The following is a 14,343-nucleotide window of genomic DNA, read 5'->3' as shown; positions in this document are numbered from 1 at the left end:
CCTGTTATCATCTCTGGTCAAACTGGTTTGGCAGAGCTTAGGGGCACCACAAGAAATCTACATACCTGTTTGAATCACTGATGCACTGCCATCCTAACTTTCAACTTCAAATTATAATCGGTCTCCAACCTTAGCTGCCATTATCAATAAAGTTGAAATTTAAATCTGTTCTGACACCTAGTGGTCAAAGAAAATCCTCACACTTGCAATCTCGTTTTTTCTAATTCACTGATCATCACCAGCTTGTGGGTCAGGGACCAGGCCCACTGTTTGGTTGTAGCCTGATGTAAACTGAGAACACAAAATAGATAATAAACCAAAAACAAAACAATAACCCCCCCTCCCACAAACACACTCCTCTTACCTTGATTGCCACTACCTCTGGCCACTGAGAGAACAGGATACAGCACTAGATCTAATCTAGGAGGGGTCTTCCTGTGTCCTTAGGTATCTTCTTCCTTTAGCCATCTTTATTCATTGCTCCATTGCTTAGAGCGGCCTCAGTCCAGTATAGCGTCTCCACCCCCATCGTTCTACCCGGACACTGAGGTCCAGCACCGAGGGCCTCCTGGCGGTTCCCTCGCTGTGAGAAGCCAAGTTACAGGGAACCAGGCAGAGGGCCTTCTTGGTAGTGGCACCCGCCCTGTGGAACACCCTCCCAGCAGATATCAAAGAGAACAACAACTACCAGACTTTTAGAAGACATCTGAAGGCAGTTCTATTTAGGGAAGCTTTTAATGTTTGATGCATTACTGTATTTTAATATTTTGTTGGAAGCCACCCAGAGTGGCTGGGGAAGCCCAGCCAGATGGGCGGGGTATAAATAATAAATTATTATTATTATTATTATTATTATTATTATTATTATTATTATTATTATTATTAGAGCGTCATTGCTTAGAGCCTAACTGAATGTTCTATCAATTGCACCATTCTTCTTTCCCACCTCCATCATTTGTGCGGTTCCTCAAGCCACCCATTCCAACATTTTGCACAAGGGAAGAAGTCACTTACCCACATCAACCCTTTGAGAGCTCGGACTTTCTTGGCCTCTTCCTTGGCCTGCAGCAGCCCATAACCACAGGGCACGCGCACCTTCCCAACTCGTTCGGGCATCTGCTTCACCAAGGGCTTCTCCACCAGCCCATCAGCTTCGCTCTCCACTGGCTTGCTGATGAGAGCGGCATGCAGAGCCCCAAAGAGCACCTGAGAAAGCAGGTATATTCTCAAAGGCATTGCTGGAGGGGCAGAGGAAACGGTCTTCTGCCAAGTCAGCCCATTTAGTTAAGCACTGTCAACACTAATTGGTGCCAGCTTGCCAGCGTTGCACCCCAAACCCCCACCTACCAAGAGTCTTTCAATCCCTGGAGATGCCAGGGAATCCTAGTACAGTGGTACCCTGGGTTACAGACACTTCAGGTTACAGACTCCGCTAACCCAGAAATAGTACCTCAGGTTAAGAACTTTGCTTCAGGATGAGAACAGAAATCGTGCTCCGGCGGCACAGCAGCAGCAGGAGGCCCCATTAGCTAAAGTGGTGCTTCAGGTTAAGAACAGTTTCAGGTTAAGATTGGACCTCCAGAACGAATTAAGTTCTTAACCCAAGGTACCACTGTACAGAATGTGTTAATTCAATACACAAAGCTGTTCTTTCAAGATTTCATTGGCCTTCTCTCTAGACTTATGAGTGGATATCATGGCACTTCTTGACTCTGACCAAGAATATACTTCACAGGCAGCCTTTCTGCTGATTTCTTTTTTTAAAATTCACTAGTTTTTCTTCCCAGCCTTTTATTAGCAGGCCAGTTGTACAAATAGCCCTTACTTTGGTTTAGAGGGAAACTACGCATTAAATTGAAAAGTCATTAGATTTCCCATAAGCAGGGGAGGGGGATTTTGGTCAGGAACATATAGAATGGGAAAGAGACTGTTAAATGCACATCCTTCCCAGTGCCACTGCTTAATCTAGGAACTATCTCATTAAAAAGAAAGCATTAAAACATCACAGATCTCCCACATCATGCATAGTTTGGCCAACTGTGTCTTAAAAGAACTTAAAGGCTTACAGGCTGATTACAGAGTTGTTTGCAATAAAGTTTTTTGGTTTAAACATTATCTATACAGTGGTACCTTGGTTCCCAAACACCGAAAACCTGGAAGTAAGTGTTCCAGTTTTCGAACGTCTTTCAGAAGCCGAACGTCCGATGTGACTTTCGGCTATTGTTTCCGGGGCACCTGCACCAATCAGAAGCTGTGCCTTGGTTTTTGAACATTTCGGAAGTCAAATGGACTTCCGGAATGGATTAAGTTTGGCACTTTTGTTTTTGCTATTTATTTTGCGTTTTTGTTTTTGAGGCTTTTTAGGTTAATTTGTTTTTGTGACTGGGTGGTACCCAGTTCAGCTACTGATTGATTGATTGATTGTGTGACTACAGAAATGGATAAAAGGCCCCCATCCAAACAATGACCATCATCGGTGCAGGTAAGATTTTTTTTTTTTAATTTTAACTTTTAATCATCTACAATACTGTCTTATTTATTTTACAGTACATTGATTATTGCTTTCATTTTATGGATCAATAGTCTAGTTACATAGTAAAATTCATGTTAAATTGCTGTTTTAGGGGGTTGTTTGTAAAAGTCTGGAATGGATTAATCTGTTTTGCATTACTTTCTATGGGAAAGCGCGCCTTGGTTTTGGAACACTTTGGTTTTGGAACAGACTTCCGGAATTTGAGAAACTTCCTTAAGTTTGAGAACCAAGGTACCACTGTAAATATATAGCAGGTGTGACCGTTGAGAAAATTCCAGCAGTGCCAATGAATTTTGTTGTGCTATTACCTTCATTGGCTCCAAAAAGATGAAAGATGTGGCGAAAGCAAAGGCAGAGGAGATTAGCCACATCAAGGCAGTGTGGTCAAGGAAGGAGGAGCCATATAAGATATTGATGGAGAAACAGCCAGCAAGCAGCAAGAAGATGGCTATGTAGATAGCTGGGAGCATCCTGGCAGGGAAGAGCCATTCCTGGGGTCTTCGGGGCACCCCTAAAATGAAGACAACCAAGCACCTGGAGTTACATCCCTTTTATTTGGAAGAATCCTAGGATCCTTCCTCTTCTCAAGAGCTATGATTTCATCTGTATGAAAGCAGCCATGGGCATTTTTATCTCTTTTAGGTGAACACGGCATTCATCTATTATATCAATCCATCCGAGCAGGGCAAAATTACCCTTGCTCCAAGTACTTCTAAGCCCTGTATCGCCTCCTCCTAACCAGAAAATGCACCTTGCCCAATTTAAGAAAGCAATCTCATCCTCAGTGCCTCATGGTCCATAAGGGGACATCACTCAAGTGAGACCATATTCATTCTGCATTTCCACTTTAAAGTGTCCAATTTATTTATTTTTTAAAAAGAAACAAATAATATTCCAAAACAATGTATGTAGCATAAACACACAGTGTCCAACAGTATTAACGCCAGTGTGTTCCCAACAAAATAAATTCAAAACAATAAAATCATGTAAAATCACAAAAGAAGAAACAATAATATACTACTTTGGGAAAGCATATACAGTTGTACCTTGGTTGTCGAACTTAATCCGTTCCGGGAGTCCGTTCAACTCCTGGAACTGTTCAAAAACCAAAGCGTGCCTTCCGATTGGCTGCACGTGCTTCCTGCACTCAATTGGAAGCCACGTCGGACGTTCGGCTTCCGAAAAATGTTTGCAAACCGGAACACTCACTTTCGGGTTTGCAGCTTTCGGGAGCCAAAACATTCAAGTACCAAGGCATTCGAGAACCAAGGTACAACTGCATGAATACAGAAACTCAAAGCAACCTCCTACTGCCATTTATCTGCTTTTTACTTTAACAGTATGCATAAATAAAATTGTTTTCACAGAAAGATATTATGGAAAGGGGCAGATGATCTTCTCTGAGGAGAGTATTCCAAAGTCTAGATGCAACAACAGAAAGGGTTAAGTTGTCAGGGGTAAAATTTGACCAGGATCAAACGCTGCAACATCCTATCCTTTGTCAGCCCTTAAGAGTGCCATGAAAATGGCATGTCTTTTTGTTGCACAGGAGTCCAGGCATTATCTTCACCTGGTCAATGAATTATGTGAAAAGAAAAACAGACTCTGTTTCTCCCCCCCCCCCCTGCATTAGTTAAAAGGTAAAGGTAAAGGGACCCCTGACCATTAGGTCCAGTCATGCCCGACTCTGGGGTTGCGGCGCTCATCTCGCTTTATTGGCTGAGGGAGCCGGCGTACAGCTTCTGGGTCATGTGGCCAGCATGACTAAGCCGCTTCTGGCGAACCAGAGCAGCGCACGGAAACGCCGTTTACCTTCCCGCTGGAGCGGTACCTATTTATCTACTTGCATTTTGACGTGCTTTCAAACTGCTAGGTTGGTAGGAGCAGGGACTGAGCAACGGGAGCTCACCCTGTCGTGGGAATTCGAACCACCGACCTTCTGATCAGCAAGTCCTAGGCTCTGTGGTTTAACCCACAGCACCACCTGCGTCCCATCCTGCATTAGTTAATCCAGAATAATTACCGTATTTTTCGCCCTATAGGACACACCGTCCCATAAGGCGCACCTAGTTTTTTTGGGGGGAAATAAAGGGAAAAAAATTATTTCCCCCCCCCCAGGCGCGGGGCTGGGGCGGGGGAGGCCCGAGCTTCCCCCGACCCCAGTCCCCAAACAGGCAGCTCTCTGCAAGCCGTGGGAGCCCAGGGCTGGCTCCCGCCGCTTGCAGAGAGGTCCGCGAAGCCTGGACGCACTGATCTCAGCGGGCGCAGGCTTCGGCATGCAGGCAACTCTCCGCAAGCAGCGGGAGCGCTCCCGCCGCTTGTGGAGAGGTCCGCGAAGCCTGGACGCGCTGAGCTCAGCGGGCGCAGGCTTAGGTATGCAGGCAACTCTCCGCAAGCAGCGGGAGCGCTCCCACCGCTTGTGGAGAGGTCCGCGAAGCCTGGAGAGTGGGAGGGGTCTGTGCGCACCGACCCCTCTCGCTCTCCAGGCTTCATCGAAAGCCTGCATTCGCCCCATAGGACGCACACACATTTCCCCTTCATTTTTTGAGGGGAAAAAGTGCGTCCTATAGGGCGAAAAATACGGTACTATGTCCCAACTCAGAATAAAATTCTGATTCTGCCTTTAAACAACTGTGCAAAAGGTGGAAGAAGCAATTTAGCTGCCTTGATCATATGTACAAAAGAGAAATTAAAGTGTGCTAAGGGAAATCTAATCTATGTTACGTCATATTACAGGTGCCCCCTGTCCCAGCACTGAGGCTCCCATAATACAAGTCTATGAGGACATATCCCATTAGTGTTCACACATACCAATCCGGGTAGAAAGCGAGGAAACAGTAGCAGGCGGAAGTTCCAGGTCAGAAAAGAAAGCGCTGCCAATATTGGTCATAGCAGAGACGTAAGAGAACGACTTCCGTAGTAAGCCCCAGCTGCTTCCATGCTGCACAATCCCATCGGACCAGCCACTACTAGAACTTTCCATTCTGCCAGACAAGGGAACAAAAGAAGAATGTGCCAGAATTAGAGGCGAAGGATGTGTCTCAGCCACCAGGGAAGGTACAACAACACATAGGAGCCATTTCAGAAGGGGGGGGGGGGCTACAGGCAGCTCACAGCCCTGTCCAGGCTAGGCTGGCACAGACATGTCTAATTTTCAGGCTAATGCAGGTTTGCTGCTATTGCACCAGGATGAGTCTGAACTTAGGGTCGAATAATATGTGTTATAATAATATAATATAATATAATATAATATAATATAATATAATATAATATAATATAATATAATATAATATAATATAATATAATATAATATAATATAATAATATAATATAATATAATATAATATAATATAATATAATATAATATAATATAATATAATATAATATAATATAATAATATAATATAATATAATATAATATAATATAATATAATATAATATAATATTAATGACATATAGAGTTTTAATTCTATAAACGATCAAATCGTGAAGCTGAGGCTCCAATACTTTGGCCATCTCATGAGAAGAGAAGACTCCCTAGAAAAGACCCTGACGTTGGGAAAGATGGAGGGCACAAGGAGAAGGGGATGACAGAGGACGAGATGCTTGGACAGTGTTCTTGAAGCTACCAGCATGAGTTTGACCAAACTGCGGGAGGCAGTGGAAGACAGGAGGGCCTGGCGTGCTCTGGTCCATGGGGTCACGAAGAGTCGGACACGACTAAACGACTAAACAACAACAATTCTATCAATGTTTCCCTGTTGTTTAATTATTATTTTCTGGTTTTGGTGGTTTTTATTTGGTGGTATAAATAAATATATAATAATACTTTAAATATATTATTTTTTAATAATAATAATAATAATCAGGCTTAGCTTGTTCAGACTTCACTTTGAGATACACTGTGCTTGGGGTGCAGTTACATGCAATCTAAGTGCAGCAGAATCAGTTTGAACACAGCCTCTCTGCCTAGAAAAGCAATGCCTCAAACCACTTTCACCACATATTTGTCTGTTTCCATTAACCAAAATATGCTTTTTTAACTGAAAACAACCCAGATGAGAATGAATGACTATATTTATGTGTATAACTCAATTGATCGAGATATTAATTATTATGAGTTTGGGCTGTCCATCCATTTACTTTCTTAAAGGCCTTGTTCCCTCCGCCCCTGCGAGCCCCCATCTCTTGAGTTGAATGGCTGCTCAAGGCAGCAGCAGACCAGGCAACATACCCATCATAGATGAGATCTGCTTCAACTTGAGGTGAAAACCGGCCACTGTCAGATGTGACACAGTCAGAGATGTTCTCCTGAGTTCTGTCAACAGCACAGTTGAGCAAACCTTCCGCTGTGGGGACAATAAGAAAAACTGAAGTTATAAAGTAGGCCCTACTGGTAAGCCTTCATGCAGCTAAGCTTCCTTTTCACCTTCCCAACCCCATTTCTGAAGCCAATTCTCTCACCTATTTTGCAGCCCTGCTTTGCACCCCACTTTCCACCTTCATCCCTATGTCCATTCCTCCTACCGCACAGTACAACTACTAACCACCTTTTTCATTACAAATCCTCCAATGGGGGGTCTGCGTGATGACAGCCTTACATTTTTATGTATAGAGGAAGAAGTAACTCATTATGAGGGAGGCCAACTTTCAAAGTTCCTTTTCAGAATCAAAATAGCATAAAAAGCAAACAAACAAGTGTACCCTAAACCAGCTAGAAATTGCTTTCACTTATGATTGGCCCAAATTTATCAGTAAAAGGATGCAGTGCAATCCTACACATGTTTACTCAACAGCGAGCCCTGCTGTGTTCAGTGGGACCTACTCCCCTAGTGAGTATTACTTAGGATTGCAGCCTAGGTTTGGTTCATTTTTTTACCACTGCCAAACTTTTACTCATAAACAGGAGCGAATCTATGTGTGAGATAGATTGAGTGCAAGGGAGATATAGTAGGGAAAATGTGGTAGGAGATTACCAGAGTGATGGCCACAGCTTGACCTCCTACTGTCCTCAGAATCTCTGAATGAAAAGGACAGGGGGTCATCATCAGAACTGGACATGGAGTCAATTCCCAACTTTGCCATTGCCTTCTTCCTCTTGAGAATCCGACTTCCATTCATCAGGGGGTCAGAGTTCAAAAGGTCAGGAATATCAAAGATGCTGTTGCATGAAGGCCATTGATTGGCAGCCCTGCAGATTTTTGAAAAGGCACCTGAATAAGGTCAGAACCTTGGCCAGTAGGAAGCTCACACCTTGTTTAACTAGTTGAGGGTGCTTCAACTGTAGCTAGATAATCTGAAACAGACTTTCACATCCCTGACCATTGCCCCTTCTCGCTGGGGCTGATGAGAGAGCCAGCAACCAACATCATTGGTAGGAACTGGGTTAGGGAAGGGTGTTCTAAGGTGAGAAAAGATTCTTGTGCCTCAAGAGTCTGCTCAGACAAACCTACCAAAGCCAGGATGCTACTATAGCTAAGTGATTGGATATGCCAGCAAAAATCCAAGGTTCCACTCAACTAAGAAGGTTGCTGGATAGCTGTAAGCAAAGTCATAATTTCTCAGGGTTGTTTTGTGGCTAACTCACCACTAAGGGCCAAACTAAATGTGAGATTTATTATATGCTTTGTCCCAATGCGTGCACACCCACCCACATGAGATGAAGCAACATCATGGGAGAGCTGTTTCTAGGACCAAGGTGAAACTGTCATGCTCCCTTGCTATTTTTGCTATTGCCATGCAGTATTGTAACAATACCTGTCGTTGCCTATGAAGTTCTTCTGGTTGGAAACTGGCTTTCTACTAAAGAGGGATTCCTGTAAAGGACAAAATAAAACAAATAAAAATGGTCAAATGGGAGGGAAATACCAAGTATGGATGCCACATAAAACCAAGAAATGTAAACCTCAAAGGAACCTTCATCCCGATTACCATTCAGGGTATATAAGTAAACTAATCTCTCTGCTACTATGTCATATTGAACGGAAGTCAAACTGAGGGTGACTAGATGAAATAGATGACAGGGCACCACCTTTTATAGTTATGTAGAACATAAAATAAAGGTGGATACTATTTTTCTTTACTCCTGCAAATGTATCACACGACCTGAAGAATTTATTCCAGCAAAGCAGCTCTTTTAAGATGGAAGTGGTTGACAAAGGCATCACAACAAAGAATTGTATTTTGTAAAAAAAAGAAGCAGCAGCAGCTTTGAAAATGCAACATGTCCTCTAGATACCCTTGGTAGCCAAATTCCTTGCAGTGGGATGAGGAGGCGGGAGTTTAAACCAGGAAATCCAAACCTCTCCTCAACTACAAGCTCACTAGCTGGTTTTAGGTATGCCACAGTTTCTCAGACTCAGCTCCTGCATTTGCAACATGGGGGTGATGATGATGTTGATGATGATGATAAGAAACAAGCAATCAAACTACCTCACAGGGTTCTTGTAAAGGCAATCAAGATAATATATGCATAGCACTTTGAACATTATATATTGATATAAATGCTTTTTAAAACAATAGCTCAAGCCTGGGGAGGTTGCTGGTTGGTTACAGGATCTCATGCAAGTTCGGCATTTGGCTGTTCCATATAACACTGTGGAAATTCTTTCTATTGCCACTATGAGGCCCACAGAATAGCTCTACTCACACTGCCAACAGAACCCATATCCACAATGGACTCCATTCTTCCCGGGACAGATAAGAAGGAGGAGCTACCCAAGTTAGAGCAGTCAAGAGACACATCCATCTCCACAGTCTGGCAGTCCTGAGCAGGCGGGTCAGGATCTTCTATTACGATCTGTTGGACAGAGGGGACATGTTCACACACCCTAACCAAACGTTCAGTGGGGCCCTTGTCCTGCTGCCACCCACTTGAAAGGCTGGTGCTCCACTCAGCACTTGCTTGGCAATTTCTAATTCAGTTCACAATGTAAAGGAAACGATTCATGACTCAGCGGTCCCTTCCATCTCTAACATTCTATAGCATTTGTATTCTTCCCATTCTTATCAGTTATGTCTGTTTTTGTGGCTTTCCTTCCTTGGTTCCTGGTTAGCTTTCTCTCCATGTTGCCTTTATGATTGAAGGAGGTACCTTACTGCGTGTTTTCTGGAAGAGAAAACTGAAGAGTAGATGTATTGGGTAAACCACGACTGCTGCAGTTATTCCAACCACAATGCTCTCTGCAGTCAAAGAAATCTGTCTTCCAACAGGATAGCTGCAGGGGGGGAAATGTAGATTTAGCCATTTAGCCAGAACCTAGAGTAAGTGAGCAATGATCTGAATAGTGTCATATTTTATGTGGACTCCTTTCTGAGGGCACAGTTTTTAGACCACACACACAAACATGATATGCATGCATCAGATGGTCAGAGCTCGAAAGGAGCCATCTGATTATAACAATACAGCTAAAGCATCTCACTCTCCTCTCCCCCAGGCATCCTGGGAACTGTAGTTTGTTAAGATGCTGGGAACTGTAGCTCTTCAAGCTCTTTGGCCATAGGTCTAACAACAACAACAACAACAATTTATTATTTATACCCTGCTCATCTGGCTGGGTTTCCCCAGCCACTCTGGGCAGATTCCAACAAAATACACTGGTACCTCGGATTAAGAACTTAATTCGTTCTGGAGGTCCGTTCTTAACCTGAAACTGTTCTTAACCTGAGGTACCACTTTAGCTAAAGGGGCCTCCTGCTGCTGTCACGCCGCCACCGTGCGATTTCTGTTCTCATCCTGAAGCAAAGTTATTAACCCGAGGTACTATTTCTGGGTTAGTGAAGTCTGTAACCTGAAGCATCTGTAACCTAAGTGTCTGTAACCTGAGGTACCACTGTACTAAAATACAATAATTCATCGAATAGTAAAAGCTTCCCTAAACAGGGATTCCTTCAGATGTCTTCTAAAAGTCATATAGTTGTTAATTTCTTTGACATCTGGTGGGAGGGCATTCCAGAGGGCGGGTGCCACTACCGAGAAGGCCCTCTGCCTGTTTCCCTGTAACTTCGCTTCCCCCAGTGAGGGAACCGTAAGAAGGCCCTCGGCGCTGGACCTCAGTGTTGGGGCAGAATGATGGGGGTGGAGACGCTCCTTCAAGTATACTGGGCCGAGGCCATCCCCCACCCCATGATTTGGGGGGAAGAGAGAGTCATGTGTTTTAAATGGATGGTGTGTCAGTAACATTCCACTGAGCTCATCCTTCCTTTCTGCTTGCACCTGTTGCGCATTCCCTCCCTTGCTCCCCGATATGCTCACCTGTGGCCCTTAACTCCAACTGCACCATACCAGACGGCGCACGTAGCTAGGAAGAGCTGAACCATGAGCAGGCAGCAAGTGAGCCTCTGTACCCGGGTAAAGCGGCTGTTAGGAGGACGGCTCCAAACAGAAAGCCAGATGTGCCAGTCGGAAAACCCAAGGTGCATCTGTGCAGGGAAAATTCGGGAAAAGCATCTCAGTTCCTGTGGACCTGTAAACAATAACAGAAACCAAATTCACTGCCTCCTAGTTGCTGCCGACAGCATCTCTTCATACTGAACCATCCTTATTTCCTCTAGCCAGCATCACCACTGTCATAATTATTTAATTACTGGACTTGTCACTAATTTTGGGCACCTGTTGCCTTGTCAGTGGTGCACAAAACTTTTCATATATGAAAAATTGAAGAATATCATGCAAAATGTCACAGTGTTTTTCACAGAAACATCCCCCCCTGACCTTTTTCATTTACTCAGGCCTTTGGTAATTAAATAGGCCCCTATGGTGGTGCCTATCCTTTAATGGATTGGTTAGGACTTGTCCTTATTAATATGTTATTGGATGAGCATTTTGTGTATTTTTGCATTCATTGTTTTAACTTTTCCAGTTTTAATTGTTTTATCTGCAGCATTTTATCCTGTTAAATCATTCTAAGAGTCCCCCCTCCTTTTGTATAAAGTGACCAACAAAATTAATAAACAATAAAAACACAAATAATAATAAAAACATTCCAGTTCCGCAAAACCCACATTTTTTATTTTATTTTGTGAGGGAAAGGAAAGTTTGGCTGGGATTAAAGCCCCCACCCAGGCTCTAGGGACAAGAATAGCTTCTGAGGCAGGCTGAGGTCTAGCGATAAAGACGCCACAAGTCACCATGTGATTGATGAATAGATGCAACAGACTGAGAAAGAGGAAGTAATTTAATTACAAGGAAACTCAGAAGGGAGGGATTTGAGGAAGTCAACCAAGATGTTTAAAAGGTTGGATTTCTGAAGAATTAAGTTTGTTGTTATTGTTTATCTGTTTATTGTTCCCTTCGCCCCCTTTCTTTTTCTTTTTTTGTTTTTGTGTATCATTTTGCTTTGTGGTTTGTGTTATCATTGTGGAAAATCTAATAAAAAATTATTTTTAAAAAAGAGAAAGAGGAAGTAAAGTGAATGAGAAAGCGCTCCAAGAAAGTAGTTCAGACAAAGAAGAAAATGAGTGTGTGCGTCAAAACAGATTTGGCTTTAAAACGGGGTGGGGGCAAGGTGCCCACATGGTTGGCTCCCATGATTGGTCTCTGCCCTGTTAGGCTTACCTGTTAGCAGTGGCAGACTCTGGGAATCCACCAACCATCTAAATTACCCACAATCCCCCTCAATAGTGCAATGATTCTCAGACCAGCTGCAGCCAAGAGAGTGGGTGGTCCCAGCAGCTGCATGAGGGTGCTGATGCTGGTCTTAATATTAAGAAACTGCCCGGTGTTCAAGGCAAGATGTACGCTATGTCAACTCATCATTACAGTCGTACCTTGGTTTTCGAACAGCTTAGTTCTCGAACGTTTTGGCTCCCAAATGTCACAAACCGGAAGTAAGTGTTTTGGTTTGTGAACTATTTTTGGAAGCCGCATGTTCAACGGGTTAGGGTTAGACTTCCAAGGTACAACTGTATAGTACTTTGCTCTGGAAATGGCAACTGTTTTTGTAAACTGCATTGAGGGTTCTTTTTTTTTACAATCAAGCGGTGTATAAATTTTATGAAATAAATAAACGAGGGCCAAGAAGGGTGGACTAATGTAGGATACCAGAGACTTGATATCCCATACTGGTTTGAACTACCCAGCCAATTTTCTAGTCCCGTGGTTACCAATACCTATGAAAACTTCAGTGCTCAGGACACTATTCCCACAGGCTATCAACTCACATGCTGCAAGGACCTCTTTTTCCACCATTCCCTCATTCTTTTCATTTTCCACAGACAGCCAGTCCTCCACTAGGAAGAAGTACATATTGTCTGTCTGCTTGTCCCATACAATAACGTGCTGCAGGTACCAAGAGGGGTCCAGACCTGGTCATAAAGAAAGATGGTGAAGCGAACAACCTCCAAACAACTAGCTGAATGACAACTGTTCAGGACTGTGGCAACAGGGGGCACCGGAGCACACAAATGGGTGGGTGCCCAGAGATGGGCTCCCAGAAACTTTGCTCCTCCCTGGTCCCTTTTGACTGTTTTTTTTTTTTTTTTTTTGGATTTAGTTTGCAGTTAAGGAGGAAAGAACTTAATCCCGAGTCCTGGTTCAGAAACCACACCAAGCCAAACTTTGGCATAGCACAGCGCAGCAGCTGAAGGGAACAGGGAAGAGCATAGCAATTGTGAGCTCCTCTCTGGAGTCCTTTATGTTCACACAGCTTGGCTTAGCATAGTGGTTCTCAGACTTATTTCTCTGGGTCACACTTTAATATAAATTTGCTTGTGCCACACTGAATTTTTTATTGATAAGAAATACATTTCAAAATACAGCTAGTATCCTCAGTATCACTTGACGCTCTTGCTCTCATTTTGAAGATATCTATCCATATTCTGCAAATAAAATAAAAAAATTCTTTGATACTACACTATACAGAAATGTTTAAATGTTTCTTTGATTGTCCTTGAATCTTCTTGCCACATTTGTGGTCTTCTCCCTTTGAGAACCACTGGGTATAGTGTAATCAATTTATGGCAAGCAATACTACAACATTTGATGATGGAAACTAAACTTAACAAATTCATGGAAGGAAGATCTATTAAGGGCTATCAGGCTGCATAGACACCATTCATTTAAAGCACATGGCTTCCTCCATAGAATCCTGTGAGTTTATCCCTCAAGGAGCTACAATTCCCAGCACTTTTAGCAAACAAAATTCCCAGGATTCTTTGGGGGAAGTCATGTGCTTCAAGTGTGCTTTAAATTTATGGTGTGCATGCAGTCTTATGCTGAATCGTTACATGAAGCAGAATGCCAGACTCAGGGACAAATAACCAGGGAAAGCCAACACCATCACAACCTGCTTGTGAACACTCAAAGGTACCTGGCTACCTAGAAATTCTGCTGTCCATAGCAAATTCCAAGACTGGGCTTTCTGGACTGTGGGCACCTTGCTTTTTGCTATGCAGTGTAATGTAGTGGTTAGATCACGGGTAGGCAAACTAAGGCCCGGGGGCTGGATCTGGCCCAAACACCTTCTAAATCTGGCCCGCAGACGGTCCGGGAATCAGCATGTTTTTACATGAGTAGAATGTACAATGGTACCTCTGGCTGCAAACGGGATCCATTCCTGAGGCCCGTTCGCAGCTTGAAAAGAACACAACCCGCGTCTGCGCACGCGCATGATGTCATTTTTGCGCATCTGTGCATACGCAAGCGGTGAAACCCAGAAGTAACAGTTTCCGGTACTTGCAGGTCGCCGCGGAACACAACCTGAAAACGCGCAAGCTGAAGCAAATGTAACATGAGGTATGGCTGTATTCTTTTATTTATAATGCATCTCTGGGTTATTTGTGGGGCCTGCCTGGTGTTTTTACATGAGTAGAA

The 14,343-nt window shown here is 43.5% G+C and overlaps 1 protein-coding gene across 3 annotated transcripts in view; it reads right to left on the bottom strand.

Moving 5' to 3' along the window:
- LOC309335550 (polycystin-1-like) overlaps window positions 1-14,343 on the bottom strand; it is a 68,957-nt gene that overhangs the window by 11,909 nt on the left and 42,705 nt on the right. For 2 of the 3 annotated variants that reach the window (XM_081850617.1, XM_081850618.1), the window contains exons 29-38: window positions 12,693-12,836; window positions 10,786-10,996; window positions 9,625-9,748; window positions 9,181-9,330; window positions 8,289-8,347; window positions 7,508-7,722; window positions 6,766-6,880; window positions 5,345-5,517; window positions 2,842-3,044; window positions 1,015-1,206 (exon numbers count right to left, since the gene is read on the bottom strand). In XM_081850617.1, the coding sequence (XP_081706743.1) occupies window positions 1,015-1,206; window positions 2,842-3,044; window positions 5,345-5,517; window positions 6,766-6,880; window positions 7,508-7,722; window positions 8,289-8,347; window positions 9,181-9,330; window positions 9,625-9,748; window positions 10,786-10,996; window positions 12,693-12,836 (1,586 nt within the window). Of the gene's footprint in view, window positions 1-1,014; window positions 1,207-2,841; window positions 3,045-5,344; window positions 5,518-6,765; window positions 6,881-7,507; window positions 7,723-8,288; window positions 8,348-9,180; window positions 9,331-9,624; window positions 9,749-10,785; window positions 10,997-12,692; window positions 12,837-14,343 lie in introns of those variants that run through there. The other variant, XR_014153569.1, reaches the window with a different exon arrangement.

The sequence above is a fragment of the Podarcis erhardii genome (assembly GCF_964252035.2).
Source record: "Podarcis erhardii genome assembly, chromosome: 2".
Classification (NCBI taxonomy): domain Eukaryota; kingdom Metazoa; phylum Chordata; class Lepidosauria; order Squamata; family Lacertidae; genus Podarcis; species Podarcis erhardii.
This window is presented reverse-complemented; position numbering and strand designations above follow the sequence as displayed.